Source organism: Amblyomma maculatum, chromosome 11 (genome assembly GCF_055883805.1).
Source record: "Amblyomma maculatum isolate TAMU_Amacu chromosome 11, ASM5588380v1, whole genome shotgun sequence".
NCBI lineage: Eukaryota > Metazoa > Arthropoda > Arachnida > Ixodida > Ixodidae > Amblyomma > Amblyomma maculatum.
The window spans coordinates 88,110,401-88,138,006 of record NC_139354.1 but is presented as its reverse complement, the minus strand read 5'-3'; the positions used below and the strand labels follow the sequence as shown (position 1 = coordinate 88,138,006).

General features: G+C 43.4%; 2 protein-coding genes across 6 annotated transcripts; one reads left to right on the top strand and one right to left on the bottom strand.

Moving 5' to 3' along the window:
- The first annotated feature begins 1,103 nt into the window (after positions 1-1,103).
- LOC146174335 (uncharacterized) lies at positions 1,104-25,866 on the top strand. Of its 5 annotated transcripts, none has more exons than XM_084585655.1 (5): positions 1,104-1,241; positions 9,055-9,105; positions 13,963-14,177; positions 22,568-22,790; positions 25,515-25,866. In XM_084585655.1, the coding sequence occupies exons 2-5, from the start codon at positions 9,057-9,059 to the stop codon at positions 25,793-25,795; spliced, it is 768 nt and encodes a 255-aa protein (XP_084441781.1). In that variant the 5' UTR covers positions 1,104-1,241; positions 9,055-9,056; the 3' UTR covers positions 25,796-25,866. The 5 variants fall into 5 exon arrangements, with proteins under 5 accessions (XP_084441781.1, XP_084441780.1, XP_084441783.1 ...); XM_084585654.1 differs by lacking the exon at positions 1,104-1,241 and adding an exon at positions 1,256-1,434; XM_084585653.1 differs by lacking the exon at positions 1,104-1,241 and adding an exon at positions 8,514-8,625.
- Positions 18,622-21,932, bottom strand: LOC146174336 (uncharacterized). Its single transcript, XM_084584261.1, has 8 exons — positions 21,602-21,932; positions 20,778-21,436; positions 20,400-20,654; positions 20,081-20,289; positions 19,758-20,025; positions 19,383-19,684; positions 19,000-19,286; positions 18,622-18,922 (listed from the first exon to the last, which is right to left on the bottom strand). The coding sequence occupies exons 1-8, from the start codon at positions 21,808-21,810 to the stop codon at positions 18,622-18,624; spliced, it is 2,490 nt and encodes an 829-aa protein (XP_084440387.1). The 5' UTR covers positions 21,811-21,932.
- Positions 25,867-27,606: the final 1,740 nt, after the last annotated feature.

Sequence of the window (27,606 nt, the reverse complement as noted above, 5' to 3'; positions counted from 1 at the left end):
GTGTCTGGAAGAAAGACAAGTTGAAGTCTAGTGTTCATGTGTTCATTTCTTCTCTGTCGTTATCTTTAGCGGTAGTTCTCATGTGCCTTGAATATAAAGATCAATTAGCCCCTTTGACCTCTTTAAAATTCCTATCACAGCAACTTCAGAAAAAAACAAACTCTTTAACTTTTCTAAATGAAGTAACGCAGAAAAAGCTCTGCTCCACTCCGGTACGCGTTCCCTGACGCGATAGGGTCTGCCGAGCGGCGCAACCGTACTGTGTCACGTGGTATGAGGCCACAATACGTCCCGGCTTTCTTCCGACTGAACGGTAAATTCCGATGACGTTGGTGGTGCAGCGGAGCTTTGCGTTCGAAAATTGTCGGGAGAGAATGGCAAATCGTACGAACAAGTTAAGGAGATTTACGCTCAATCTTCCCCTTTAATATCGCCATTTTATCCACTGATTCTTCAAGTAGTTTATTTTAAGTTACTCTTTAGGGAAAGGAAGGCGGAGTATGTGCCTTAGTTTCTGGCGGATATCTGCACTTACAACTAACGTCGTAGAATATGAAACACATATGCCTTAGGTTCAAATTGTTATCGCAAACGAGCCCCAAATTAACTAGAAGATGAATCAAAGTAGGAAGGGTAATGGTACGATATGACCCTGAACATTGCAAAATTTCTCAATGAAATTACCTGTGAGATTTTTGGATCGACATTTTTTTGAATTCGCACTTAACGCGATGTCTCGATTCTGGGGTACTACGTCGGCTTTTCAACCGAATGAGTCGGTTGCACTCGTAAACAACCACGCGTAAACAATGACTAGACAGAAATACGATGTCCTACACCAATTGAAGCAATACATTTCGTCCAGACCTCACATGCTGAATTCAACAACACCGACACTTCGTTCTGTTCGGATATTGTGATTAAATGACAACCTTTTTTGAGAACTGTATCTGACTAGTTTCAGTTTCTGTGGTGACATTTTCTCTCTAGCAGGGGATGACCGCTGCAGTTCCATTGTCTTAGGCAGGGAAGACTACGTCATTTGTGATGTCCCGGAGCAGAGGCCTTCTTGCTTGAAATTTAAGCTGCAAGCAAGTATTGAGAAAGGTGACATTCACTTTGCACACGCACTCCTGTTTTCGATCCGAATGTTCTCCAGAGTGAACTTGCTGAATTTTGCCTTTCCTGCTCTTTGGAAAACAGACCGAACTCTGCTAGATCTTCTCAACCTTCAAGGAGAGGTACTGCTTAAATGGTTGCTATTCACGCCTGATGGTTCAGATGTTTTGAGCAATTAACCTAACTTCAGATACCGAAAACGATGTTCTTACAATCCCCAAATTGGGAAGTGCTTTAACACTGCAGACGCTATGTGTTAACACAGCCTGCCATATCACCTATTTCTCAGCATTATTATGAACCGCTGTTGGAAAGGCAAGTCGATGTGTTATATTTTAAAATTTGTTGATTCCTATTCCGCTGAAATCATCTGTTCGACAGGGCTGTCTGCTATTGCCTTTGTTATTCGCGTTCAATTTCGAGCTGATATGCTTTAGTATAATCGATAACAAAGCAATTCGTTGCTTGTCACCATCGCACTATGAAATTAAGATTTTTGCTTATTCTGATTACATTGCAATTTTCTGTTTTGATAAAAAGAGTCTGAGTGAGGTTTTGCGCGGAACTGAGTGCTTTTGTGATACTTCGGGGCGCCTCTAAACCTTGAAAAATCAAAGGGGTTCCTGATAGGTCACTAGTGTACAAGCCTAACGTTTTTGCCGGTATCAGGTGGGACGCCGAAGACTTACACTAATTGGAGGGTTCCTTTCCATCAACATCGCAAAAGTGGGTCTCACTGGGATTCTCAGATCTCATCAGTTTGGCGGCAAATCCAGGCATGGATGGGTAGGGAGCTCTCTCCATTTGCACGACCACAAGTTTGCAATGCCTTCTTGATTTCGGAGCTTATCTGTGTATTTCGGGTGTTGCAATGTGCAAAGTACCGTCTTTCTAAAGAATTCTCGCTACTTTCGTGTGGCGCTCTCAATGGGAGCCTACGCGTCGAGACCATTTGTTTCTCCCTCTGGAGGCCTCTGAAGCTGGCCTTCAGTACTTGATTGTTCATTAGCTTGTTTCACGGTTTATCTTTTTAAAACAGCAAGCCATCCCTTCCTCCTAGCTATGTTTATTAGACGTTTAAGTGCCCATATAAGTAATTCGTTTGCGCCCACAGGTCGTAGCAGTGGGGGTCCTTTGTGGGGTTTTCCTAATAAAGTTTCCGACACATTCCATTTTCCCAGCATACGGTTTTCACTATACCTATACAGTTTATCCGGCAGACAGATGAGAAATTTTCTGATTGAGACATTATTTCATGCAATGATATATATGCAGCCTTAGCTCTCCTATCTGAATAATATTGTATTAAAGCGAGTGGAACGGATGTATATACCATCAGCTGCAAATACTTCATTTTTTATGCTTGGCACATCAAGCTTACCTGTAAAGCGCGGCTTCGTGCAGAAGGGCCTTGTGTGCCATGGTCAGTGGACTGTCGCCAGTGTCAGCAACCAGAAAGTACAGATCATTGCCTTGTGTATTGCCGTGATGCAGTGTATATTTTAGGACAATGTTCAACGGACTCTCAAAAAGGACACTGATATTCCGCCCTATAATTAAACAATTTTGTCTACAGTAGATGCTTCTGAGGTTCCAGGTTATCTTTTTTGCTCATGGCACTTTTTAGCCTATGTAAGAGCCAGCGTGAAAGATCGCAATGAAGAGCCACCACGTTCATCGGAGTCTCTTTTCAGAGAACAGCGTGCTATAGTGCAGGGTATATGCCACGCACGACCAACCTTGTTTTCGGTTACCTTTACTTGATGCATGTATGTGTCTCCCGGAATTTCGATGTGTGGGCACAGTGAGAGCTCGATGTTGGTACGACTGTGTATAACAGGTTTCGGGATGTGACCTGGTTAAATCGGGCTCGAAGTACTTGCATGCAATAAAAAAAAATCACGGGCATGGCACACCTGGTGGAAGCACCGAGTGGGGATCCAAGGGATGGAGGCTTGGTTCCTTGTGGTGGCAAACCTTTATTTTTGTGATGACGTCATCATGACGTCATTTGATTGAAAGCTATATTGTGACTCAACGAACGAATGCCGACACTATGAGCCATTAAAGGTTTTCGACTTAACAATCCGTCCGCTACCAGGTGCTCTGTGCTGAACGATGGCGCAGTAAATCACCTTTATTTCTCAGTTTTATAGCAGTTATTAACGCCACGTCCCCACATACATGTCTCCTGCTGCATGTGAACCTCTTCTAAAACAATATCTTCAAACACCTCGCTTTGGGCTTTGTGGACGTTGCAAGCGGATACCACGTGACGGCCTTAGGAAGGCGGCGGTTGGCAAGCAACGTGACCAGTAAATATTCGGCTGTGAAGTTATGACATCATGAGAAGCCACTGCTCGGCCGAGTTGGCAGAAAAGAGCACGCTGAGGCACAATGTTATATAGCTAAGAAGTGCTTGAGATTGAGCTAGTTGGAACATCTTCTCACAAATGCTGCGCTGATTAGGTGTACATGAACAAAAGAACTGGACAAACGCTCAGGTTAAGCGCAATCTACCAACTGAAGTTTTATTTCTTAAAAAAGGAAAAAGGAGAAGCTATACAGCTTACGACTACTTAGCAATGATTATGTGTAAAATATACTGGGACGCATTAAGGAATAATTCCCGCCTTGACGGTACATTAGTTAGGAAGGTTCGTGAGCTGTACTCAAAGATGCGGGATCAAACCCCGGCAGGGAAGGCCTGTTTTCAACGGAGGCGAAATATTAAGCAGCCGTGGACTATGTGGTGTCAGTGAACGTAAATGAACTGCGGGTGGTCAAAATCTCCGAAGGTCGCTACGACATCTTTTATAGCCTGCGTCGCTTTGGGACGCTAAACCACACAAACCAAACTAAACATTAGGGAAATATCAGTTAGGCGAGTTGCAAAGTGCATGGAAGGGAACAGTGATCTGCAAGTCTCCGACCGGAGCCAGTAACGTTTTCTCTCATGCCCTTAATGGTCGAGCTTAAAGAGGATGCGGAGTACTGGCTAATACAGTAGCAGAATTCATTTTATGTGAATTATTAACGCTTGTCGGATATCTTCTGTGGATAGGTATGTGAAAGCGGAACCTAGAACTGGATGTGCTTGCAATCAAGATTTCAAAGTGTGTGCTATCGCTCCTTTCATTCTGATTTAGAAATATTTGGCAGGCAGAAAGGTTGGCACTCTTCCACAGACCTCACCCTAAGTCAGCGTTGACGGATTTGAGCTTGCATGCATTTTTCTTTTTAGATAGCCGCTACTTTCGCTTTGGCGAGCCTGGATGTCGATGCTCAGACGGGCAGGCTCTCGTAGTCTGCTTCGTGTATGTCACTATTGGGTGCATACGTTTCGTTTCAGTACCGAGCGTGGATAGATGGATGGATGGAATATAGGAACATCCCCTTTGAAAGAGGGTGGTGCTCGTTTTTTTCTATATCTTAATTATTGTTTTAGATCGATTAACTATACCATCATGCCATTTATTGAATTTTTTGTTTCTACAATACTAACATTATGGTACTTTTCTGCTTTTAAGCCACCAATCTTCACTCGTTTTTTGCTAGCTTCCACTGCAGGTTCCTTCACCCGACCACTGTTATCTCTAAACCCCAGGAACTCAAGAAGGGTGACTGCGCCTGCATCTATTTCAATATCGATATTATCAACGTTCAAGTATAAGATGGTTAATTGTGTCTATGGACTTACCCCAGATACCCAGATGACCGACGTTGTCACGGTAACATACTGTGAAAGACGGAGCTCAAGATAAGCAGTAAAACTTATGAGGCACCTGGATTAGGATTTCGGCATTTTACTTTCACGTCAACTCGCGCTGAGAAATGCACCGATGCTGTCTACGAGACATGCGTTAAGCACAATTTTGCTTTAACTACCTATCTTTTGCAAGTAACGCAGCCTGATATTTTTAACATTTGCAGGTAAAAAAGAACACCATAATCGTAATATTACACGATGACCCTGAAGAACATAAATGCTATTTATGCAATACTTTCACCAACCTTATGCCCACAGGTTACACCAGAAGGGGACTGAAAGTTCATGCATATTATGGCAATACTTCATGCATCTTATGGCTTCCCAATGACATGAATTCTTTGCCTAACCCTACGAGATACCTACAAAGCATGAACTGATTTCCGAACGCAGGACCACCTTTGCACTTCTTGAAGTAGGACTACACAATATACGAGTACGCATCAAAATTAAATCAGACTTGGGAGAAGCGGTGCAGAAGCGGTACTGGTTTAAGTCACATCGATATTTTCAACGTCTTAGAGAACCTGGCTCCCAGGTTTTCTTCTGACTTTGAAACCTTAAACAAACTTTATGTCGTTTGCATAGTATTATATTTTATTAGTATTTATTAACTAACAAGTCTAATTTTATTATTTGGTTCAATGCAGTGAAAACAGGGCGCAGTTGACTTCATCTCCTCGTGCAGTACCGAGGCAGTCCACGCAAGAGTCTCCGCCAGACTTTGCTAGCCTAGGTTGGCTTCACCGCACACCCAATGCATGAACTATGGCCCAGAGCAGTGTTGCTTAACTGAACTTTTTGTTGGGATAGTTGGCAGCTGATCGCGGTCATTTCAAAGGCACCAGGAACCTCAGAAAACATGCACATGCGGAGTACCGGGAGAAGAGGGGGGCGCACTGTCAAGTTTTCTCCGCTTGCGTATATCTTTGAGTGCAGTTTTCGGCATCTTCAAAATTATTATGAGCATTGTTGCGTTGACAAAAAGTACTTGCAATCAGACTCTATGCTCGCCTCGTCAGTTTTACAGGTTTAGCGTTACCGCAGGCGCCAAAATTGCTCATCCGACCTGGCTTCCTATGACAAAAGTGATCGCGGGCGAGGCATCGGGGAGGCTCACTTTGAAGGGGCACTATGCGGAGTGTGTTATATCGAATGTTTTCCCGAATGGGAGTTCAATAAATACGAACCCGCTCTTCTTTTGCAGAGGATTTTCACGAGGATATTCAAAAGTTGGATAAAAGCAATGAATCTATATATCCTGATTGAATAGGTCCAGTATAGTTTTATAATAACAATCATCAGACTAGTGACCTACAGCATTGTATGTCGCACTGAAAACAAAACGAAATCGCTGCTAAGTGCAACGTATTCTGAGAAAAGGCTTGTTTCTCAAAGAGTGCTTTGATAGCGTCTAAACAGGGCATAATTAGAATCTCGGATAGGGATGTCCGCTAAACGTCGTATATGGAGTTTATGTATGTTAAAAAGTTCCAGATAGACGAAGCAATTTGGAATTCGAGAAGTAGTTTATCTTAGGCCAACAAGAGGACGTCGCAAATTGCAAATTACCAAGAGAAAATCTGGTAAAACTTTTTTATCAAAGGTCCTGAAGGATGGCGCTTCACTTATTTTGAAAAATTTTGGCTTGGATATTAAGTCAGAGTATTTACTAATTATAGAAAAGCAGAGCTATAACTTGGGCGTGTAGCGCTGACATAAAGGAGATAAACATTTCAAGAGAACTCTGAACTTGCCATTACAATAAACCTGAGCCTTAGACAAAATGAATACGTCGGCGTAACTCTCAGATTCTTAAGGAACGCGGAAAATCTTGCACAGGCTGAATGTAAGAGCTGCATACAAATACTTAAAAAAAATGTTTTTAATTACTAATATCTCCTGTTCTTGGGTTGTAGCAAAAGACAAAACGAAAAGAATCCGCGAAAGACGCAAAGTTTTAAAAATGTTTTCTAAGGCTTCATTATACCCATCTAATGTGCAGTATTTTTCTACCGTGAAGATAGGCCAGTTTTCTAAAAAAGAATTGTTATTTAGAAGTTTCAATGCGACAGAAAATATTTCTATCAGTAGTCCTTTACATAACAAAACGTGTTGAAGGTCGTAGCTAGGCGCCCAGTTTTGTGCCATTTTGAGGAAGTATTGAAATTACATTAAGGATGTGTTTTTCATTTGTAGCTCGGGAAAGAAACGGTGAGATTTTGTATTCTTCCCATGTCAAGACGACAAATTATTGGGGCGCCGAGCACGCAGTGTAAAAACATATGATTTCTTGTTGATTTCTCGGTGAATGTTCGGTTCATTTTGATTGCAGGGAAGATTAGTTCAAACATAGGCTATAGGCTGCGGAAACCTGTCCAGTCCAGAGGATTGTCAAGTTTGAACTCAAAGATATGCCAATGCGTGGTTGTGTCATAGTCTTCGGTTCTCTTAGTAAAGGTGCTTCTGTTCAGTCTGCAGATCGCCCTATTTTTGTGCGGCACTCAAATTAATAGAAACTGACCCGTGCCTGGGGCCCACTACGTGTAGAACCAAATTCTCGAAACGGGGCTTTCGTTCAACACTCCCTTCCTTAGATAAATAATCTCTCAGCCGGGGACCACAATTCGTGCCATCCTTGTGAATGGTCGGCAAGGTTCCTTTCTATGAATTGGTAACGCTAGAGCTCCTTTCTGTGTTGCTGTGAATACACAGGTTCCTTTTCCAGATGAACACTTGATTATTATTACTCTTCCTTTTTAGCTCAGTAGCTTCGCTTGGTGTAGGTAATTCAGTAGAACATTAGGCAATCGATGTCATATGTTTTTTTTTGACAATTTAAAATTGACAGTTTGTCATAGAAAGAGACTCCCTTTGGAGTTTTGGTGCAGTGTAGAAGGCTTCTGTCAAGGGCTTTTTTGAGCACAGGGATTTGCGGCTTTGGTAGGGCGGTTTGTCGTGTTTACTGTACTGTATTTCTCTGAGCACTCCAAATTGTTTTGCAAGGATTCGCTCGCAAGGATAAAAATTTTGAAAATAAAAACGACCCTATAAACAGTGCATACTGCAGCGACTTATACCAAGTGCCCGTTTTTAACAAAAGCATTTTAAGGTATAGGATAAACGGAAGTCAAACATACCTACGCTGAAGCCAACAAAATTATCGAAAAATTGAACTCTGCTTTCACTTACCACAGTCGACAATGGGCAAGTGTGACATAATTTTCAGTGTTCACACCGTAACAGGAAATTAATTATGCAACTCGATCACGACCTTAGTACTAACTAAAAAAAAAAATTCGAGGCTCAACTTTGCACAAGCCGTGCGTATCCTGTGGAATATTTTGATCACCGAGAATGGAAGTGATCTCGCTTTATTTTATTCGCTATCTATGATTTACTGTGTCCTGTGACCTGTGGAACAGCCATACACTTAGATATCGTACATAATTGTTCTGGAGAAAACAATGGATGTGGGTAATCGCGCAGTACATGGGTCGGTACATTAGGGCCAATGTCGAAAGTGTAGATCCAGGTGATTCTCTGGTGACAGCATACGAACTGCACGTGACAATCAGTGATAATATTGAGAACAATAGAAGCAATATGGATTGCAACGGTTGGGACGTAATGTTAAAGGATAAGCTCTAAGTAGGGCCTTCACATGGGAATAGGTCGTTTCTTTCTGCGAGCATCTTTGCCGTCTGGTTGCTTCCATAACACAAATTACGGACCAGGTAAGTTTTCAATACCAGTAAGAGTGCTTCAACTGACAGCACATTGCAGAGAGGAGGCCGGCAAGTAAATTGAAGTTATAGCACAACCTTGGGGTAATTTGGCAACCTAAAGATGACTTACTCGCTATATAAATGTCAGAAGTAATCGCTACTGCCATGATACTGTTGGGCTTTATTTTGCTTTTTGTATGTGAACTGCTGCTACAGGCCATGAGGTAGGGGAGAGCAATCTTTTTATCTCAGACCGGAACGGCACGAAATTTGCGTTTCTTCATCCCTTTTAAGGCTCGCTGTCACAACCATAAATCATCAGATGCGCGCCACAAAGCAAGATGCTAGATATTTCATTTTCACAGAGAGATGAATTTATACACAAGGCAAAAAGGTCGGCACGTACTTGAATGTTCTGTTATTTTTTTTTTTTTGCAGAAATGAAGGCTTGGTTTGTTGCTGCAGCGCTCATGGCGCTCATCCTGACAGGTAAGACATACGCCGCTCTGCTGAATACTGAGAAGCTTCGGGGGAGAGCATAAATTTTACAGCTCTTTGGAACCTCTTTCGCTTCTATTTATATGCTAGGCATGGCGTTAGGAATAGAAGCATTTTAGAAATATGGCGTACTGCCCGGGAAAATCAAACTCGGAACATTAAAATCTGTTATTGCATGCTACAGCGACCAGTGTAAATGTTAGAATACGGAATGTTGTTAATTTTTGACATGTTCTGTTCATTTCTCATATTTGGATAGCAAGTATAGGTGACTGAGAGAAGTCCTTATGTCTGGTTTCTGTGTAGCTTGTGAGTTAACTATCTCTCTCTCACTAGGAACACGCGATTAAAAATACCTTTTCGTGACGGCTCGCTGACCTTGCAAATCAGGATACAAATTCTCGATGAAATGTTTATAGCTCGAAGAGCAAAAAGCCATCTTTCGTCTTGAAGCTCGCAGAGAAGGAAGCTCGTGTCCCCGGAAATAGCCGTCTTGTAAAAATTGGGTTCCGATAAATTCTTATTCTGTGTTTCCGAACTTTGTGATATTTTTACGTCTGCTCTTGGTTGGAAAGACTCGGAAGGAATGGGTGTCCTTCAGCTGTTCGTGCTTCTAGCAGACCTCATCTTAAAGTTTATCCGAAAACATGCACTGAGATGGCTGAGACATACAAAGAATTAAAAACTGCATTATTAAAGAAGACAAAAGTATTTCACACGCTGTCAATATTCTTTAGCGAGTAGAATAAGCTTGCGTCAAGTACACTTCATCTGGTTTCTTCTACAGAACCTCGTCTGCGATAGGAGTAATGTAGCAGGACTCCAGTTGACGAATTTGGCAGGAATTGAAGCAGCATCTCAAAGAAACTAGGAACACGCGATTAAAAATGGTCGACTTCTTTTTTTATCCTTTAGGAGGGTGGAAAAGTAAATAGCATATATTGTACCAGAAACGGGAAGATAATGTCACAAGTATACAAAGATCAATAATAAGCAGTAACTGAAATACAATAAATCCTATATACCCCGCCGGGGTGGCGCAGTGGTTACGGCGCTCGACTACTGTTCCCACGGACGCGGGATCGAATCCCGGCCTCGGCGGCAGCTTTTCGATGGAGGCGAAAAGCAAGGCGCCCATGTGCTGTGCGATGTCAGTGCACGTTAAAGAACCCCAGGTGGTCGAAATTTCCGGAGTCCTCCACTACGGCGTCTCTCATAGCCTTAGTTGCTTTGGGACGTTAAACCCCACAAACCAAACCAAACCAAATAAATCCTATATATTTCAATAAAACATAGTGCTGATCTATTTGGTTAGTCATATTTCGTAAGAAAACAGCGGAAACGACAACCACAGAAGAGGACACGACACAAAAGAACGCTATTATCAGCTTATTTTATTTTGTCTGCAAGTCACATTTATATAAGCAGTCACATCGCATGTCACACAAGGGCGGCGCCAGCTATCTTTGAGTAATATAACAGATATGAATAGCTGTATCGTTTCTGTTGTTAAAGGTAGCTATTGTCAGAGAAAGGTGATAAAAGAGAAGGAAAACGGATATGAAAGAACCGCCCATACGACCAGGCAAAGAAGGACTTATAAAATGTGTTATAGAATTGTTTTCAGATAACCGCGCTCAGCCGAGTACAAATATACAGAGGGATCGCTGATGCAATGGTCTGCTCTCTTCTCGATGTGGAAAGCTTCGAGCAAAACACTTCCTTTTGTGCTAAAACTGCTGCCCAGAATGTTTGCTTCTTTAAAGCCGGGTACGCACTTGCTTGCCACAAAATGCTTCACTAAGTCCGCGACCTTATCTTGTTTCAATAAATTTTGAGAGTGCCCCTGAAACGGCCATTGAGGCAACTCCCTGTCTGTCCGACATAGCATTTTCCGCAGGACAAGGGGATCCTGTACACCACTCCTATAGAGCATATAACGGAGGCTTCTTCATGCTGCTTTTTCAAACCGCGCTCGCTCACCGCAGTTGCGGGGGCACAGCTTAGCCAACTTAATTGGCGCGCAGAAAACAAGCGGCACATTGTGTATGTTGGCCACTTTTTTGAGGTTATTCCACACCTTATGAACATAATGCATCCCCTCTTGTTTGGCTTTCGTGCGTTCAGAAGCAGTCGCCTTTTGATAGTATCCACGTTTATTTTTTTTTACTCGATATTTATTGCCTCAGGGCATCAGTAGGGTATGAGATGAAGGATGAATAAATGATTAAATGAATGGAAAGAGCAACAGCCGTGATGTCTGAGCAAGGGCTGCTAGCAGCCAAACGCCTGCGTACCTGATAGTCATGGCTATGACTCATTCCTTCCGGACACGACTAATAGAGGCGCTAAAAAGATATTAAAAGAAGGTAGTAAAACGGTGTCATTGTCTAGTTTACTCCATTCAGTAAATCGCCTGTCAAAATACCATAATTGAAAGCAGGTATTTCGAGCAATATTCAGAGTTATTGTTAGAGAGTGCTTTCTCTTTGCGTGTGTCTTACAGAAAAGGATTACATACGAATTATCTACTTTAAAATACTTAAAAATGGCACCGTGGCAACGTGGCAGGACCTGCCAACTTGGGTCTCTCCTTTCACATGGGACGGTATGTCAGAATCAGCCTGCCAGGACAATGGTATCCACGTTACCCCTATAGGCCACTAAGACAATTTTATACAGGTTGGTTAAAGCGCGGCTTTAAATGTTGGCTGGTAGCCTATGCTATCGCGTCACATCCTTAAAGGCAGAGCTTAAGTGTCCACATATTTAGATGCAATAAACGCTTTTACCACCACCACGTAAAACGATGGTGAACTTTGATGCGTTCAGCAGAACGCTGGTTGTGTTCGATGCATTGCATGGCCGCCCGTAACCAAATATTTCGCTCCACATACGGTTCAGCATCGTTGAACTCGTGTAATGTTTTCTTTGCAGCAATGAACGTAGATTTACATCTCGAGAAAATTAAACTGTTGAGTTTATTATTTATTTGCAATACTGCCAGTCTTTAGTTGAGACCATAGCATGTGGACACCTCGATATTATGAATGTGGACACATTCATAATATCGAAAAAAATGATAATGGAAAGTATCAAAGCAGCTCGACATACAGTATTAGGCAATCCTTACAGCACAAAAAAACAAAAAAAAAATGTGTTGTTAAATTCACGAAAACAGCTCACAAATAACAAAAACATACAAGTTCAAAAAGGAAACAATGCGATAACAGGCTATCCACTGCGTTAAACAAGCGAACGAAAAAAAGAAAGCGAAATTTAAAACCGAATAATTTCAGTCCGAACCTAGGCCTGTAGTTTGTAACTAAAACTTGAAAATGAATCAACGTTTATAACAGTTGAATGGAGGCAATCCCCCTCGCTTGCTGCCGGCGGGAAGCAAGAATGTTTAAGTGAATCACCGTGACATAGAAATTCGGTTAGCGTGAACGCGTGATGGTCTCTTAGGTCTCGCTTATGTGATAATGAAACATACTGTGATAAGTCGATATGCGTTATGTAGCAGCTCATATAGAAATTTTAAGCGCATGAACTTTGCTCTTGTTGTGGGCGCTTCGAGCCTGGACATTACAGCTAGTTCATGTGGTGAATCTGATCGCTTGGTATTTGTTATGAATGAACCTTAGTGCTTTATGCTGCATTCTTTCAAGCCTTGAAATGCTAGTAAGAGACTGGGGAAACCAAACGGTGTTGGCATATTCTAGTACTGGTCTAATAAAAGTCTTACAAGCGAGAAGCTTAGTTTATGCAGGGGTAAGCCGAAGATTGGCCATAGGGTTTTCTTGGTAGAAATACTGGAGTGGGTTGCCTTTACCTTCTCCTGAACAACCCGGCGTAGAGTGCTAAGCTACCTCTCAGGCGCGTCGAGAACTACATACGAGAACATGGACTTCCCGTGCTTCAATAGGACAAAGAAGGTGGTTTTGCCGTTTCCCCTTTGGAACTGTACTCTTCTAAGGCCAGCGAGGCTGTGTCATCCGATTTTGACTTGCGTGACGATGTGGCTATATTAAAAGCAAAAGCGAAAGCTAAAAGGTGGGACTCCAGTTCAACCTCAGGAAGCCTGCCAAGGCAATAGGAGAGTTAAATAAAGATTTTTAGAGGCTTTTTTAAGCGTTAAAACCCATAACCCAGAAAAACCGTTCAGGGTTATCATATCTGAAAATGGCACATGGCCGAAAACGGTTACCATGTATTTGCAAGAAAGGTTAAACCTTTTACGGAATGATGACCCTTTCGGTGTTGAGAATTCTGACGAAATCATAGTGTTTGTTCGAGACGTACCTGGTGGCAACATTAATGCTTTTTCTGTTGACAATAAGGATTTATATTACTCGTTGCCAAAAGACAAGGTGATCTGCTGTGATGAGGAGTTAGAGTTGTGTTGTTCGGTCTTATCGCGTGTCTTGCCTGTTTTGCGCTACAATATCGGTATGTTCATGCGCCAACAAGCCCAAAAAGCAATGCTTTTGAACTATATTGGAGAAAACGTGGGCCTCATTTGGTATTAAAATTGCAACGTCATCATTGCTTGTGCAGCGCTAGGTGATGTCACACCATTTGGCTTGCCGTTTAGTCGCCATCTGCAAGTTTAGTTGGAGGCTACTGCGCGATAGGGATTCTAACCTGCGACTTATGTGCCTCTGCGAGTTGAGGTATCCAGCGCTAAGCGAGAGAGATACTGCGCTGTCATTCTCCTCCCCTTTCCTTGAAAAACAACTTAAGAAAATATAAAAATTATTGTCGTAATTAAAATGTGATGTTAAAGTTGCAATCGCGTGTACTCCTATGATGAAGCTAGATCGTACTTGAAGTTTTTTTGTCTAGGTGAATGCTGCTCCGGAGGTAACAACGTCAAAGACCAGCAAAGAGTTCTTTCCACACTGCTTGCTGACCTCGGTCCGGCAAACTTGTCACTGCAAGGAGCTTATTTTACTGTCCGCGACGAGGAGGCTGCGAAAAACAGTACCCTGTACCGTTTCAACCTCACGGAAGGCAGGGTGTTGGACATGCACGCTAGGCTGAAGCCCACAGTGGGAAAGGTAACGTCGACGCGTTCATTTCCTATACGATTTTCTTCAGCATTTTATAGATGATATACGCCCTGCGGAAAAGTTGGACTGACTTGGGCACCTCCCATTGGCGCCGAGAAGACTAAATTTAGAAGATATACGCGTGCTGATAAACGCCAATATTTTTGGTGCAATTATTACCTTTTGAAAACTCAAATTCGGTTCTTGTTTTGGCGGAGAATCAGAAGCACACATCTTACTTCATAAAAAGCTTATATTTGTCTGTTCAGCGCTTATTTTCAAAGATGAATGGAGGTCACAGTTCGTGCCGTCTCTGTGCGCACTTTTCAGGCCGTGTTCATTATACTCATTTTTATTTTACAGTTGCTGTCGAAGTGTAATAACACAGAATATGTTTTTACGGAAGGTTGTTTACTTTCTGTGCTTTTCTTTGTAACAAGTTATACTGATTTGCCTTGACAAAGCAGGAATCAAATTTGGAAAAGAAAAACTGTTTGGGTGTGAAACCGATATTTGTTCATCGGACTCGTCCACATACTGTTTCCTTTTGTTAATATGTCGAGCATGCATTTATGCTTAGTAAACTAACTGATCTGTATTATTGCAAGCACAACATAATAGCTGCCAGAAAAACAATTTTAAGCCATTGTTGGGGTACCTGGGAAACGGAACTGTCTTTGTCCGACTATCTACTACCCTGGCGGGGTGACGAGACCTGATCGATTTCCTATTGCTAGGCTTCTAGAGCTAAATATGAGACAACCCGAGCCGATGCTATTGAAAAGCATTGCGGCAAGGGCATGTATGTATTCTGCGTTGATACGCACGCCACCGAGCAGAGAAAAGTGGTCGTCGCAGTTGAGCGCCAAAATTAGACTAGATTTACTAGCATTGACTGGCCACAAATCAATGGTTGCGGAAGAATTGCCGATTCTTTAGTGGAGCACACACCACCTCGCAATAAGTTCTTACCGATTCGGAAAGCAAGTACACCAATTTCTTGAAGAGGACAAGCTGTCGGGCTAGTTGGTTTTCCATAGTTCTACCTATGCGTCTGACGTGTTTCTCCGTCTTCGTCCTTGTACGGCTACACACTGCAAAAAACTACCAATTTCTTGACGAGACGATAAAACTGCTAGTTATTCATCTTCCGGAAGTTAGATGCGCTCATCGCTAGCCCACAAAATTACACATACGTGTAGCAGGGGTACATGGTGAGCATGACAGTCCAGGCGATAAGAGCGCACGCATCTCAGCTTGAAGGTTTCTTCTCTGGGCTCCAAACCTGGATGTGGCGGAACACTCTGTCTTACTGTTAAATTACACCTACACACTTCAGCATTTAAAAATAGCCCGGCGGGTTTAGCTTTCATTGCATTAGTCACTTTGCAAAGGTGTGGATCTACACAATCGCAAGATGCAGACCATCGCTTCAAATAACTTTAGATGTGTACACGCACTACGCCTGGGTTCGTCTGGATCGAAATGCAGATTCCGCGAGGAATATGTGGAGCAGTATCATACGGTATGAGCTTGCCAATGAAATAGGACTGCAATATCAATAAGGGGTCAATGCAGTAGGGTCTGGAGGCTGTTGTAATCAGCTCGGGAAATTAATTCAGAAGAATGCATTAAAATATTTTAGTGAAAGCTCGGAAAAAGTCGGTCAGGGCGCCAGCAATGCAGCCATTGCAAGCATTGAAGTATAAAGTAGGGAACTGTCGAAAATATTGAGATAATGCCGCGACACCGGGTATAAAAAATATGTTTGAAATATCTGGTAACCTTTCTAGTGTTGCATTATTGCGCTATGTTGTGCATTCCGATGTTGCAGAAAGGTTTTAGAGAAGAAAAATTTAGTGTCATCTCGGCGAAAGATGTGTATTTTATCCATGTTTAGTTTCTGGCGTAACGAAGGTGAAGAACAGAAATAGCCGTTATTGTTGGCAAACCATTACAGCCCATTTCCGTGGTTAATCAAAGGCAAAGTAGGTTCGCCACTATACTCCGTTTCATACATCAAGTACAACGCAGCGAAAGCTACGCAAGTAGTCTGCAAGAAAAAAAAACAGGAAGCATATCACTACGCGCTCGTTCTGTGGCCGAGTGGTTCCTGCGGAAACGGGCTCTGTTCCGAGCATACACATTTACAATAACTTGCTTCGCGTGCATAGACATCTTCGCAGTGCGGATCTTGTAGAAAAAATGCGCACCGAAGAACCATTTTCTCAAAAAGAGATGCGCAGCGTGGAAGGCACAGCCAGCGCCATCTAGTGGCACAGCTGGCAAGGTTGCGGGGCAGCAAAACCGCGGCACAAACGAAAACCACATAAAAAATATATACATTCACCGAATCCGACCCTTTCTCCCTAATAAAGGTGCTTTTCATGAAGTTGATGGCAAATGTAAGATGCATTAAGCTTGCAGACAAACCAACTATCATTTCCCCTCGTCAAGAGCAGGCACTATTTTTCATCGCGGATACGGAGAGCGCGAGCAAGAGCTGTAGCTTTGGTAGGGTGGCTAGAACTTGTTCAGGTGTGAAAAGCGCGGCGCGTTTCTATTACCGGAAATGGCACCGCTGCTCACCGATGCCGCCAGGGGCGCTGATGCTAAGGGCGCTGTTAGGGTGGCTATCCGCGGTCGCTGCTCATGCATGGGGGCAAGTGCGCGGACTGCGCATAATTGCATGATTTGCGCACCGTGGTTTGGCTTTAGAATGCCACTGAAGGTGAGAAATGGCTCGGTGACGGTGGTTTGTCGACACAAAACAATTATGAGGCCCGAGTTAAGAAATATTCACCAATCAGAACGGCATTCTGTCTAGAGCAGACGACACGCAGTTGCGAGAATCAATTTTTTTTTCGGCATAAATTTGCGGAGGTTTAATTTAACGGCGGCTGGACCACTCATAAGGTTCAATTTGTGTGCTGGCATGAAAAGTAACTGACACAGACCCTCAGACACCTTTCTAGAACGCCCATCCTTCTCCGCGCTGCTAGGGTGATTCGCTCCTAATGCCTTCAGATTTTAATTCATTTGCTTTCATCTCGGCTTCCTCAACAATGTGTGGCATTTTTGTTTATTATCACCACCTTTGCCTCCTACGGTGGTTTTCTTCGAAGTCCACATGTCGACTAGAAGCTAATAACAATCTGCCTCTTAAGAGCTTCAATTTCAAGCTCATGTGATGTAAACAGAGCATGCAAATTCGCGCTAATACGGTGAGGAAAATTTCAACATATGCGGAAGGTGTTGCATGCTTTTCTTTTGCTCTTTAGATGATTACATGGCAAGACTACTCTGTGTCGCGCAGTGCGTTTGTATCGTGAAAGAATTAGTGGGGTTTTTCTTGCCGAGGCCAAAAGGAAATGGCAAAATTGTACTGGAGGGCTACAGATTAATTTTTCGCCCCATTGAGTTCTTTTAAATGCTTTGTAATCTGAGCAGTCGAACGTTTTTGAATTCCCTCTCCTAAGAAATGCTCCAAGGAAATGTAGCTCGTGGAGCATAAAAAAAAAAAGAGATGAGTGCACTTACCCAGCAAAACAGAAAAAGACGTGTTTCTGACAGAATACTTGTTTATTAAATCTATCATTATGTGAAAATACGGTCGCCGGCATGTGTACATGATGGTACCCCAAAAAGACTTCAGGTGTCTAGAGAATGAAGTGTGGCAGTTTTCCCTTATTCTGCAGCCCGCTAAAGCACGCATGGCTTCACTCTCTTGGCTTTCCTTTCATCTTCCTTTTGATTTACCCCTTTCAAAAAGAAGTGAACCCGGGTTAAGCAGTAAAATTTAACTACAGAATTCGTCAGAGTAGGTGAGTGCTGGGGGCAGCCTATTTTTGTTGTTTCGCCAATCATTTTCCACATGTCAGTCACCGACTTAGCGTGGAGACAAGTTCTGCTGAAAAAGCTAGTAATTTTGTTCTCTAGTGTCATAATAAGGTTGTACAGGGAGTGTGTGGGATACAAAAGCCCGCCAAGGTCCCACAGCATCGATGCTTCTGCGGGCAAATCGGAGCTGGGCACGTCTTCTTTCTTCATTAGGCAAGCATCCTTGCAGTCCTCACATTCGACAGACAACACACGTTTCCTTGCCACATAGCCAGCGATATAATATATAAGGCGGGCATCACTTCGTTCAGCTGAGTAGGAAGCATGGTCCACAGACACTTCAGCTGCATCGCATTGGAGTGGTCGGCTTTCTTCTTCTTGCTCTCCACCGTCGGTCTCATTCAGTAGTTCCTCTACAGATAACAATGACTCAACCACGCCATCACGCACATTGCCTCCTTTGGGACTTCTGGCAAGACTATAGAAACTGAGGCACCTGAAAGTAAGCACGGAATAGTAACTCATCTTTGAAGCCAAGTGTAAACAATTTAAATATGCAGTGTATATGATGCATGCAAGGTAACAAACTGAATATGGCAGAAAAACAGCAAGATTAGTAATACCTCATGATGACAATGAACTGGGCCGGAGTCGGGTGATCATTGGCCCCACCTGCCTGTCTCACAATCCCGAAACACCGTTCAAGGCAATCTTGGCTGAGGTGCGCGGTCATGAGGTACTTATATCCGACTTTCCCCGTGAGGTAGTCGAGTAGGCTCTTGGTTGCACTGAGGGTCACACGCAGACCCACTGACGTGCTCCTGCTTAAAAATCCAAGCCCTTTAGCATGGCCCTCCCAATGGTCGAGAAAGTGCAGCATTTCGACCAATGTTTTCTCGTTCCTGCTGCCAGGTCTGAAACACCATTACGGAATGCACATAAATTTATTGGTTAACAACTGAGAGAAATGTGCCAATAAATTTGAGCCTACCTTAAGGCTTCTGCTGGGAATCTGGATGTCATGGCCTCAATCAGATCAGCCATGAGCCCAATAAAAATTTTTGTCGGGTCGCTGTTTGGGTAGCTGTTCTCAATTTGCTCTTTGTAGAAGGCCAAAGCATTCCTAACTGGGGCGCTAAAGACTTGAAAAGTAAGGTCTACCCTCATCTTCTCGAACCCATTAGGAAATATATGGGACCTCGTAAGCTTTGGTGCAACCTTCAAGGTGACACTGCCACTGTCCAGCTTCCACATTGTTGAAATGTGTTCCCAGTGTGCCTGTAAAATGGTGAATTTCGCATCAGAAATGATAACAATGAGGAAACTTTTATGAATATGTGCCAAAATTTCAAACAAAGTTTCTGAAAAGCATACCCGTCCATTGTGGGTGTTGAAACCTTGTTTCTTCATCATGTTGCGCACACATTTGACAAGATGTGGGAAATCGGATATAAAATGGAGAAATCTGCCCTTGTCACAGGGGTGGACGACTCTGCACCTTATATCATTGAAGTTCCCACGTACACCTAGGATGTTCCACATAGATCGATTCCAAGGGGCACCATCAGAACAAATATAATCGACACGGAGACCAGCTTTTTCACTCAAAATCGTTGCTTCCAGAATAATTTTTGCCAGAAGCCTTGCTTTCACATTTCCATTGGAAGCGAACACACCTAAGACAGGAAAAACATTGAATGAGAACATGTGATTTGCTATGAAAATTGTGAAATAATGAAATTCATTTACCAATAACTTGAGTCCATTTGCCCACAAACGGCTGAAACATTACCACCAGGCCGTGGTCAGCTTTTTTTCTTTTGTCACATTCCTCAGTGTACTTTCCCAGGTCCACAAAACCTTCTATGTGCTTTGACGATGTCATGTCAAGATGGGTTGAAAGCTTCATTTCATCAACGACTAGACCACCATGCCTTTTCATTTCGTCTATATCCTGGGCTTTTGACTTCACACATGCCAGAAGTTTGGCATTAAATCCATAAGAAGCTCTGAAACCCTGAAAATTCAATAATGTCACCACTTGGACTTGTATAACACGTCGAGCCACATACCTTAATGTACCTTTGTAGGCAAACACGACTGGGAACAACCAGAATCTTGTGGCTTCTGAGGTGTTCATAGAGGCGTGGGCTTTTCATCCTTAGAATTATACATTCGAGAAGCCATTCCTTGTCATAACGGTATCCACGCCGAGACTTTCGATTGCAGGCTTCAAAACAAGCACGAACAGCAGCTTGCTGCTTTTTTGGAAGCTTTTTCAGCTGAAAAAAAAATATATATATATTTTTTTATTTGTTCTAAGAGTACACGGACAGTTTGTTATTATGTGCATATAAGTAAATGTAGTATAATTAAAGCATTTTGGCCCACCTTTTCTTCGAAGACAGTTTTCTCGATTTTGCAGTTTTTTTTCTCGGAGCTCTGTCAAGCTATCTTTCAGAGTCTGGATTTTTTGGCCTTTCCGCTTCAAAGTGCGCACTGCCTGTTTCAGTCGCTTTGCAGCTAATGAGGCTAGCGGAGCCGTCCTTGCCAGTGGGCGTTTTACTTTTTTCTTAAGGCGCAAAAGGCGAGCCATAAGTGTGTTTCTGCATGCTCTACATGCGGAGCACCTTTCAGTAGGGGCATCTGTTGGACATAAAAAAAAAATGCGTTTTTAACAAACACATCAGCTCATGCGGATTCATCTGAGGTAAAGGCACCAATTTTCCCTTCTAGACACACATTCTACGAAATAATTGCATAGCATACCTTGTGATGAAGATAAGGATCCATTGCAAGCAACGGAGTACACGTGATTTTGGGTCACTTTTGCCACTGCTGTCAGATTAACAGGCTGGAATTTGCTCGATTCTCCAACTCCATTGCACATGAGAAGTGCGTCAGCATATACCAACATGTCTTGAGCTTCTTGCAATGTAACAACCTCTGTCTTCTTGTGAAGAAGTCCGCCCAAAAAGACGCTGCACATGGAAGATCCTGCATTGTCTCCCATTTCGAACACAACTATCTTGTTCTGCACCACAGGAGGAGTTGCGTGTCTAATAAACTTTGCTGTCTGATACGACACAACATTCTGGTCTTCAAATTTCTGTAATGACCAGAGCTCACTTGGGCGCATAAGCCCACTGCTTAGGGATGCCAAGAAGTGTAATGCCTCTTGCGAAACATCTGCATCGTCTTCTGCCGCCGATGCTGTTTCCAGAATATCATCTGTGCGACTGTTTTTGGTCGGGACAGCAGTTTCCCCAACGTTCCTTCGCTTTCTCTCCTTTGGCAGAGTCCTGCTCAAATATTTAGGTAGGTTCGGAAAGATGGTTGGAATCGCATCTTCTTTTAGGACAGGAACAGCTCGGGGCACTAAGACCTCCTTCCCGTTTATGTTGTGCTTGAAGTTCCGCACAATAAACCTATCAAGGAAAGAACGAAGAGAACCATGCATGAACTGAAGTCTGTATACGAGAACACAAATAACACCTGACGATCAAGACAGCACCAGCGGCCACTAAGGCAAGCACCTGAGAATGCGCATATACAGCGCTAAAAAGCGCGCCGTGGGATAAAATAGTTCATACCTTGCGTCAAAATGCTTCTCGCACACAGCAGAATTCTCTTCCAGTTGCTTATCAGCCCTGGGAATGGCGTTGGTCCATTTGGCGAATAACTCTTCCGAATTTGGAGCTCGGAAGAGGGACACTTTTTCTGTTGAAGATCTGTACCCAGAATTGCATCCAGGCACGAAGCACCAGCGCTGTGTCTTCTTTTTTTTTGCTGTTGGTGGCATTCTCAAAGCCGAGCCGACAACAAAATAACCAAAAAATTTCAGAACGCAAAAAGCAGCGCGTGCGATGCGTTCTTACCACGTGCACAACGCTACTGCAGCAATGCGCCGGGCTGCTTGCTCTGACGGCGCCGCTGTCTTCAGCGCCCCCACGCGGCATCGGCGCGCTTTGCGGGCAGCTTTCGCCGGCCGCTTTGCACACCTCAAAAAGTTCTAGCCACCCTAGCTTTGGCAGTGTTGCACTTGATGTATGAAACGGAGTATACATACTCTAAGGCTAAGCTAATCCAAGCAAACCCGATTCATCTTGCGCTCCAGTGGCGAGACCGATGGTTTTTGTTGCGCCGTAAGTAAGTAGACAAAATGCTAAGACCTGCGAAATGACTCCGGCCGAGCGATCCCTTCAGAGGCATGTTAAAAATTTCAGAGGGTTGTTAGTAGATCTAAAAAGTATACGCGCGCCGTAATAGCCGCCGGCCATCGCTCTGCTTATGCGTTATGTGCGAGACCGAATTGTGCTGACATGAATGTATCGGTTACAGCGTTGCGCACTTCTCCATTTTGGAGATCATGGAGAGAGGACCGGAGAGACGTTTAAACAAGGAGATAATGAGGGAGGGATATTATACAGTTATTGCTCTGAACTATTTGGCATTATTTGTCACTAACTGGAGGCATAAGTATTTGTTATCTTTTGCAAGTAAAATAAAAAAAAAACATGTTGGTAACAAGGTGAGATATAAAGGTGTACATATTGCAGGACTGTTGCGTTGAAGTCGACCGCATCCTGCGTCACCTGAGTGCCCGGTGTAACTTGAACCTTGTTGGAATGGAGATCAACTACACTGGAGCTCTCTTGTACGGCAAAAATATCGTGCAGAACTTCACCGTCACAGCACGAATCAAGCCGCATTCGTTTGCAAACAACCCCGCTCTACTTTTAATCTACCTCGGTGAGAAGCCAGGCTGCAAAGCTGACAAGTGTAAGTCACAGAATGTTTATGTGCGGGAATCTCTTTAAAATACTGTAGATTTGCGTATTTAACCAAATGCGAAGTAGGTGCGTAGCACTCCTTATCCCTGCTATAGGTTTCTTTTACATTTTCTTATGAGGTTCTTGCGTGAATTAGTAGAGTGACGTCACCGCTGCCTTCGTGACCGTTGTACTTCAGCGCCGCAGTGCCAGACGGCCAGGCGTCATCCATTGCGAAGCAAAGCAAACGCGAGGCGCAGCCGCGTCTTCAGCTTTCCTTGCACCATCTTCAGAAATGAGTGAGAACAGGTACAACGTAGCATTTTACAGTGCACTGCTCTACAGCCTTAAGGTCTTGGGTGGGATCATAGGGAGAGAGAAAGAGAGAGGGGAACGCACTTGAAGGCCCGCGCCATTTAGGGCGCGGAGACAAGCTGCTTCACGACGCGCCAGCTGCTCGGAGCCGAGATCCAGGGATCCCCGCGCGTGAACTTCTGCTGTCCGTGAAGGCTGAGCAGTGACTGGTGCAAGGAGAGAGATACCAAAGTTAGCCCCTTTATCATATATGATACGGTAGATTGCCTTTTTTTTATAGCAAGAAAAGAAATTTTGAATATTTAATACCACAGTATGTACTGTCTGGAACTTTTGTGCACAGTAACTGAATCTTCACGCTTAATTATTTAGCTATTTTAATTCCAAATGTGAAACAAGGTGGCATACATTTCTTGCAGAACTTCGGTAGGTAGAGGGAACATTTGTTTCACTAGACATAGTAGATGCGCTCGCAGAAATTTATTAGGATATTATTGGGATTTATTTTGCCTGTTAACAGCATCATCAGCGCAATAATCCTTTAGACTACATTGTGACAACGCTATTTACTCGCGTATCAGATATGATACACCATGCAGTTAGGGCTCATTTTTGTCACTTTATGGCGTTTCATAATTTCAAAAGCAAGAAATAAATTCATTGTACTCGAATGATTCTACCTGCTTTTTCGAGTTCAGATTGTTTCCCCTTCCTTATTAGACACTGATTCTAGTCAAAGTAGGAATATAACAGTGTATAACAGACCAAAACGTTGGATCCTGTGCTCTTTGGACATTCTGTGGTAGTCAAAGTGAAAGTGCACTAGAGATCTCTATACAGCTCACTGACTGTCAAGGAAAAATCCAATCTTCTCTAGTTTGTAGGAGGAAGGAATACGTCGCGAAGTTTTCTCGTTGACAAAGCTTTGCAGATAATACCATAGTTGTAGATGGGTGCCATATGTGCTACAGTCATAATTTCATTAGATTCGGTCTGTTTGGAACTCTAAAAATTTTTTTGCCATGAAATTGCTGTTTTTTGATCAGTTATGTAAATATCATTCAGTTAGAGCTACTTTTGAGAAATTTTATAACTTCGAAAAAATACCCTTAACTGCATGGGGTATCATACATTTCGCAAAATTATTGCAACTGCATTGTTTTTCTCAAAACCAAGGTTGATATACATATTTGCATCATGAATGGAGCAAACTGTAATTTTTTAGGCAGAAAAAGAAAATTCGTGCAGTAAAGGAGAAGCGAGCGACAAACGACCGCTCACTCCGGAGTAACACAGGCTTGTGCAACGCTGCCCAGTCAGGACCGCCAGGCCGCCATGCCGGCGACACGCCCCTCTCTCACTGTCTTACTCTCTCACTGGGTGCATCTATGCGGCCCCTCCGCCCCCTCAGTGATAAGTCGCGTGATGCAAGCGTCGCCACTTTCCTTTCTTCCTCTCCAAGTTCAGGAAGAGACAGATGGATAGAGAGAGAGAGAGCTGGTGCTGTGAGGCCGCTTCGCCTCCTCAACGTTGAGCCGCGCGATGGGCGCGGCGCCACCTTCTCTTTTTCCCCTTCAAGTTTACGCAGAGAGAGAGAGAATGAGCGGCTTCGGACAGACATCGGCGAAATCCGTGATTGTGGCTAGTAGTGCTACGCAATAAAACAATCCCGCACGATTAAAATTCCGCATGATGCCAAATCGGTTTTCATGACAACATACGGATCCGGTATCAATCTCATACCTACGTTGCCCATCCTTAAAAACCTGGGAGAGGTTTATAATGGCCCTGCATAACGCTTAAGCCTGAATGACCTGTTCGCTGTGGAACTGAAACCGGTTAGGCCATGGTTGGTTCGGAGCTCTCTTAGAGACCGGTCCGCCGTGGCGCAGAACCCAAACAGACAGTCATTTCAAGAATGTCGTTTCAGTATACACCATAGATTATATACAACTTTATCAAATCAGTCAGGAAGTAATGGCGCAGCTGAATTATAGGCGAAGGAGACAGAAGGATTTGAAGAAACTGCGTTTGCAATGTTTAAGGAGACAGGCCGCTTTGCTGTGTATTGCACCGTGCTAATGCCATGTGGGTAACCGGGGACAAAATGGAGGGGCTCTCACAGGGGCGTCTCATCGAACTGTCCTTGTTGCCGTCATGGCATGTGCAACCGGTCAGAGAGGCTGAGTGTGTGGGCCCTTCGTTAGAGCATAGTGTATTGTGTTATTTTTCAATTTTGCCCTATCCTAGCACAAAGTAGCAATAATGCTTGATCACGCTGTACAGTGAACGACCATTGACCTTTGACTTTGGAAGTTTAGCAGCCTTTTATGTTTTAAGCGATCCCAACTGCTCATTAAAAGCAATGCATAACCTTCTAAATGGAAGACTTGCCCTCAGTATATTCTTTTCTTTTCAGGTGAACTCGCTTTCGGAGCCCACTCTGTTTTCATCACCGTATTCGAGCTGAACACAACTACGTCACCAAGCTTCGTTCACTTCGAATCAGAAAAGTTCAAAAAATTTGCAAACGATACAAAATTGGCGGAGCGGATCTGGGATAACTTCAACGTAAAAATGTATACGGACGTTTTGCCTAGAGTTGTAAAAGCAATCAGGGCAGTGTATAATAAGGAATTGCCGAAAAGGGTAGCTGATCTTGGTCCACTAGAAAAGAAACGTTTTGAAGCCAGCCGGTAACAAATATTTGCTGTACCTCTTTCAGTACAAAGAATAAAAACATAACAAGGTAATAATAAGAGTTCTCATTAAGAGTTGAAATCTGCTGTTAGCGCGAGCCTTAGCCGTGCCTCAGAGCCTGCTCAAGCTGCCTTTGAATGTCCTCGGACGTTCAAAGGCATTGATACTTCCCAGGCATATTGATGCGTCCTGGGAAGCAAAATAAGGGGATGCGATGATGAGACAATAAAATGCTTTAGTAGTAAAGAGCTTAACTGACCCCCCTGGCCTGTGCAATTGCACATGTATGGCGATTTCATCTAGTAGATTGCAGCTCGGCGCCCGAACCCGAATACAGGAACCAAAGCGGACACAGAGCGAATCACCCTTGCTCGACCAGCGGAACGTTCAGATTGCGCGGCGAAGGTAATGCTGAGCCAGTTCCGCAAGTTGAAGTTGCATCCCAAAGGGGAAATTGTGCAGTTGATAAATATGGGTGAGTGTGGTCCTCTGCAACTTGCTTTCGCACAATTTTAACGCCGCAGAAGATTTTCAATAGACTTACTTTGATAAACTTCAAAAACAAAAAAAAAGCGATGATGCCAGTGTCCCTTTACCGATACATCTACAAACGCTAAAAATAGCCAAAAAATTCGGGAAGGGACAAAATCATCGACTGGAACTTTCGGCGAGATCCGATTTTGGCCGGCGAGTCGCGCTAGAGGGCCCCGGGTTGCTCCAGACGACCAGCGGTATACGCGCAACCTGTCCCGTTTCAAAACCTATTCAAAATTGTCACCCGGGGCAGAAAGGCATGCTCTGGAGCGACCAGCGGAAATCGCCATTTGTGGTAGCCTTGTTTGTAGCGGCAGCCAGGGCAACGGAGCGACAATAGCGAGCGATTGTTATCTATGGGGTAACGTAATTGTTGATATTGCCAGGAAATAATAAAACGAAATGAAACACTTGCCATTAAGATGAATCCTATGATCTAATGAACACTAAGATGTGGGGCTCTGATAACTTCACGGCCTTGACCTCTGAACACATCGGATAGGTTTTTAAAGTCATCTAACCTAGTTTTTGTTACTTTTTATTACCAAAAAGCAAATAATTAGTAAACGCGAAGTAACTAACTGTCACTTACTGGCTTGAGGAACGAAGTGTAAAAGCAAATGCAGATTGCTCCAAATACTACTAGCGACGTTGTTTTAACTACGCATAACATACCTTTTTTAATTGGCCCGCAAAAACACTCTCACGGGTCCAGCTGCCGTCCTAAATAATTCGCCCAGTACGCACTGAAAGCTTCAGTGGAGAGAACCATCTTAAGGAAGGAAAGCGTTTTTGTTTAATCCGGGACGGGTCTCAAAACTTTGTTGTTGCGCCGCTATCAAGCATTTTATTGCCCGAGGTTTTGTTTTCGGGCACTACGAAAATACATCACGTAAGAACTAGTTTATGGAAACGATGTAACTTGCTGTTTTCGAGATCTACATCAATTACATTGACATTCCCCTAACGTGGCGGGGCTGGTTAGCCTCTGACCACATGAAAGACCAGTTGGCCTTGATGACCCTGTTCCAGGATATTCTCTACAACTAATAGTACATTAAATAATGTTGTTTCCTCCTCCTCCTTCTTTACATTAAAATATTTATTCCACACGGTTACGAAAGGTTACGTAAGTGTTCCAAACTGTTCTAGACATGCAGTATTGCTTACGCAACCCTCCAGTTAACTTTTCAATCATTTTTTAGGATTAGCCATATCTTAGATATGTACACATAGCAACTTTGTGACAGATTTTGTCGATGCTTCAACTGAGCATG

Bases quoted from the DNA above. Each gene is read 5' to 3' on its own strand.
- LOC146174335 (XM_084585653.1), top strand. From the start codon at position 8,553: ATGGGAATAGGTCGTTTCTTTCTGCGAGCATCTTTGCCGTCTGGTTGC. The intron at 14,178-22,567 runs GTAACGTCGACG...TACATATTGCAG, and splicing joins TGAAGCCCACAGTGGGAAAG to GACTGTTGCGTTGAAGTCGA. The intron at 22,791-25,514 runs GTAAGTCACAGA...TTTTCTTTTCAG, and splicing joins AGGCTGCAAAGCTGACAAGT to GTGAACTCGCTTTCGGAGCC.
- LOC146174336 (XM_084584261.1), bottom strand. From the start codon at position 21,810: ATGCCACCAACAGCAAAAAAAAAGAAGACACAGCGCTGGTGCTTCGTG. The intron at 20,655-20,777 runs GTATGCTATGCA...TATGTCCAACAG, and splicing joins ATCCTTATCTTCATCACAAG to ATGCCCCTACTGAAAGGTGC. The intron at 20,290-20,399 runs GTGGGCCAAAAT...TTTTTTTTCAGC, and splicing joins AAACTGTCTTCGAAGAAAAG to TGAAAAAGCTTCCAAAAAAG.